The sequence below is a fragment of the Coccinella septempunctata genome, chromosome 4, assembly GCF_907165205.1.
Source record: "Coccinella septempunctata chromosome 4, icCocSept1.1, whole genome shotgun sequence".
In the NCBI taxonomy this organism is placed as follows: Eukaryota; Metazoa; Arthropoda; class Insecta; order Coleoptera; family Coccinellidae; genus Coccinella; species Coccinella septempunctata.
Genome location: NC_058192.1, coordinates 24,379,715 through 24,383,390, shown reverse-complemented (window position 1 = coordinate 24,383,390; position 3,676 = coordinate 24,379,715). Strand labels below are relative to the sequence as shown.

General features: G+C 33.9%; 1 protein-coding gene across 1 annotated transcript; it reads left to right on the top strand.

The window, feature by feature from the left end:
- The first annotated feature begins 263 nt into the window (after positions 1-263).
- LOC123312347 (nucleoporin Nup35) lies at positions 264-3,199 on the top strand. The gene is made up of 3 exons (XM_044896723.1): positions 264-362; positions 2,003-2,058; positions 2,118-3,199. The coding sequence occupies exon 3, from the start codon at positions 2,151-2,153 to the stop codon at positions 3,048-3,050; it is 900 nt and encodes a 299-aa protein (XP_044752658.1). The 5' UTR covers positions 264-362; positions 2,003-2,058; positions 2,118-2,150; the 3' UTR covers positions 3,051-3,199.
- The last annotated feature ends 477 nt before the right edge of the window (positions 3,200-3,676 follow it).

Sequence of the window (3,676 nt, the reverse complement as noted above, 5' to 3'; positions counted from 1 at the left end):
GTTAGACAGATACTTTAGTTTAGTTTGACTTATGACTGACAGTCAGCTGCAGGGTTGTCTATGGTCCGCTACTACGTAAAAACCACAGAACACTAAAATACTCAAAATATTTCACCCTTTTACCAACATTGTTAGTAATATTTAATGAACAATGGGCTACAGGGCTACTAATTTCTGCGAGCGAAAATGTCTTTGATTGAAGTATTCAATTCCAAAGAATCAGGGACAACCTGTCTGCCAAGATTAGAACTTTGATGCAGCTCGGAAGAAAAAGAAGAAGAATGTTTGAATAATGGTTGACATATGACATGTTCAGACATGACAATTTGCAACCTGTTCAAGTTTAAATTCGTTACATTTACATTACAACATAGACAAAGGAAGGAAAGACAAACAACTCTCATTGGTCGTTTAAAATGCTGATCGTGGCGCCCCGTTCGGCAGTAGACGGAACTAATTGTGTGAAATAGCGCTATAGTAGAAAAAGATGGAGAATGTTTTCGCCATAACATAACCTAAATTCCAAATTTCCTTTTGTTTTCAGTTGTATTTTCAGATGAATCTAAAGTCATAAGTCAAGTTTTCGCCAATGTTTTCTAGTATTTTCAAATAATTTGTTGTGATTTTAATGCATACATGGGCTTATATCCTGCAGTGAATACATTTATTTTATCAACAAGTTTCATCAGATAAAAAGACAAAAGACAAACATGTTTCTTTGAGTTGGGGCACGGATTATATTGTAATATTGTGATTTGAATATGAATTTTGTGCAGCAATCTTGGAGTTTAGAAGTAGATAGGAGCTACTATATCTTCATTCCATTAGATCCTTTAGGTTTACGTGTAAGGGTAAGTATTAATTCTTAGTTCTTAGCACCTATTTTCATAATCGACCAGTATGGCATCATTAAAATTTCAGTTTTCACTCTGCATCCCAAATTGTTCGAACAAAAATTACACGGGGTCAAAAACAAACAAGCACTTTTTTTGATCTCCAAGTACAAAACATAGATGGGATAATGCAATCGAGTCAGTTATTCATTCCAATTGATTTTTTAATAAAAATAGTATGATTTAGGAGGACCATTTCAGTCTAAAAAATTATACTAAAACAAGGCTTCTGCCTTTAGCTCTACCGGATTTTTAAATTTTTACACTGCATTCAAATCGATGGAGGTTTGAAAGCATCTGGTGCTCGGTGGAGATTGAATTTTCCAAATCTAGACAATAATAGTTAGCCGAGTACTAATTCAACATGATCAAATTCACCAAATGCTTTTCCTCTTTTTTCCTCTTTGTGATGAAAAGGACAGAAATTTTGAATAAAATTTATATGAAGTGTAGGAACCAGTTGTCACACGGAGAAAAATTTTTGTTTGATATCAATAAGAGCAGCTGCCTGAATTGAAAATAATCCATTGAATAGTCCAAACATACATTGAAATTAGCTACATTAGCTTTGTATGAACGATTTTTCACTCTGTTTCAGGTTATGTGAATCAGATGGCTTATGCTGGAGTTCTGCCAATGAATCGAAGAATCCAATTCATTATGTACAGTCTTCAAATTGGACGTTCTTTTGTTCAATAATTTGGTAATATATACAGAAGAATATCTTATTTGACATAACTGAATTGTTTCATTACCTCTTGTTGGAAAAATCAATATGTATTATAATGTGTAATAAAAAGTATATCATTATTTGTTGAGTATCATATCTGAAATCAAAGTTAACAAGAAGAAAACATCACTGAAGATTGATAATGAACTGTAATCAACATATCAGTTTATTATCAATTTTCAACTAAGGTTTTAATTCAAATTATTCCGAATTATGATTTGAGGCGCCAAAATGGGAATTCAAAAAGAGCAATACGCCCCCTGGTGTCAATTTTAGTAACAAGTTAGTTAAGATCTACTGCCGATGGCGGCGCTTCAATCAGGCTTAATTTATTTTACCACTGAGTCGGCACTCTTTTCCTTCTTTCTCTATGCATTACAACTTGCAGTGCATACACTATTCACCGTTTTGATTTGAGCTGAGATTATATCATTGGTAAGTGAATATTGAGGATATTTCTTGACTATTTTATTCTAATTTAACAAATATTCCAGATCTGTTTACTTAAGGATTTTTAAATATTTATAATGGAGCCCATGACGTTAGGAAGCCCAACTGCAAGCCCTTCATCCCCACAAATCAATCCAAATTTTTTACCAGGTTTCCTTATAGGGGACTCTCAGCCTACACCAACAAACCTTACCACTTCACCAGGGAGAAACCGTAACAACTCAACTACTTTTACAAAGATATCACTGAATTCTCCTGAACCACGAAATCTAAGACAAAAGTTGTTCACTTCGCAAATGTCAGAATCGTCTTTTCAATCTCCATTTGTCCCTCTATCAGAGAAAGGCGGACCTCCCAAGCAAGGTTTATTTGATACACTAGATAGTAGTAAAAGACTTCAAGGTAGCCCTATGTTGAGCAGTACTGTGTCTCCTTTTTGCGAGAACCCTTCATTCAATGAAAGTGTATCACGAATAAATGGAGATAATGTGATAAATGGAAATATGAGCATGACTATGATGACTGAAACACCAAGGATGCATTCAAGTTTGAATCGTTTAGAAAGAATAGATTCTAACTGGGTTACGGTATTTGGCTTCCCACCCAGTGCAATGAGTTTAATTTTAGCACAGTTATCCAATTGTGGAACCATAGTGGATAAAATACTACCTTCACAAGGAAATTGGTTGCATATTAAATTTAGCAACCCTAATGAAGTTTCTAGAGCCTTAACTTTGAATGGAAAGTGTATAAATAATAGCATTATGATTGGAGTTCATTTATGTCATAACAAAGATAATAAGGAAAATAATGTTTCTAATACAAATGTTTTCTCCCCTCCAGCTAGAGCGAGATCTTTACGCCAGTCTTTTACATCTCCTCCTAGCATGAACAATAGTGTTATTCTTCCACAAAATGTTCCACAAAAGTCTACAGGATTAGTCAATAAAGCCATGGAGTACGTCTTTGGCTGGTGATAATGTTTATTTTTATATTTTTCCATGTTGACTGCTTATGATGTAGATTATTGTTTATATGATGTCCTATTTCATCTTTATATTGGAATGAATGTATTGAATTAATTGTCTACTAGGTGAAACTTTTGAAATAAAACAATTTTATTGCATTTTCTATTATTGCAGGCTTGTTCATAAGAATGTGGATCTGGTATTCTCCTAAACTATGGGTAAAGTCAAGGATATAGACCAACAGGATGGCTCATTCCCTCTCACAAATTTGTTGACGTCATCAGACATGCAGGAATAATCAGAGCAAGTGTGCTTGACTAAGTTACAATCATCTATAATTGTTGCCCCAAACCAATTGGTGCTGCAAAAGTAGTATGGCAAACAAAATCGCCAAAATGAGCCCTCCTGTTTGTTAATAATCCTTAGGGTAACGTACTTTAGAAACATCTGTGCAAATGTTTTCTATTTAACATTTTAAAGTAGTTTTTGGTTTTTAGGGTTCTGTATAATAAAATCAAGACTAAGGGGGAAGGAATCAGGTTCTTTTTTGACAACAATGACTATACTCTTTGTTGAATTGGAATGAGAGTATCTGCTTTTTTATATTCTTCAAGATATGACATCCTCCTCTATTC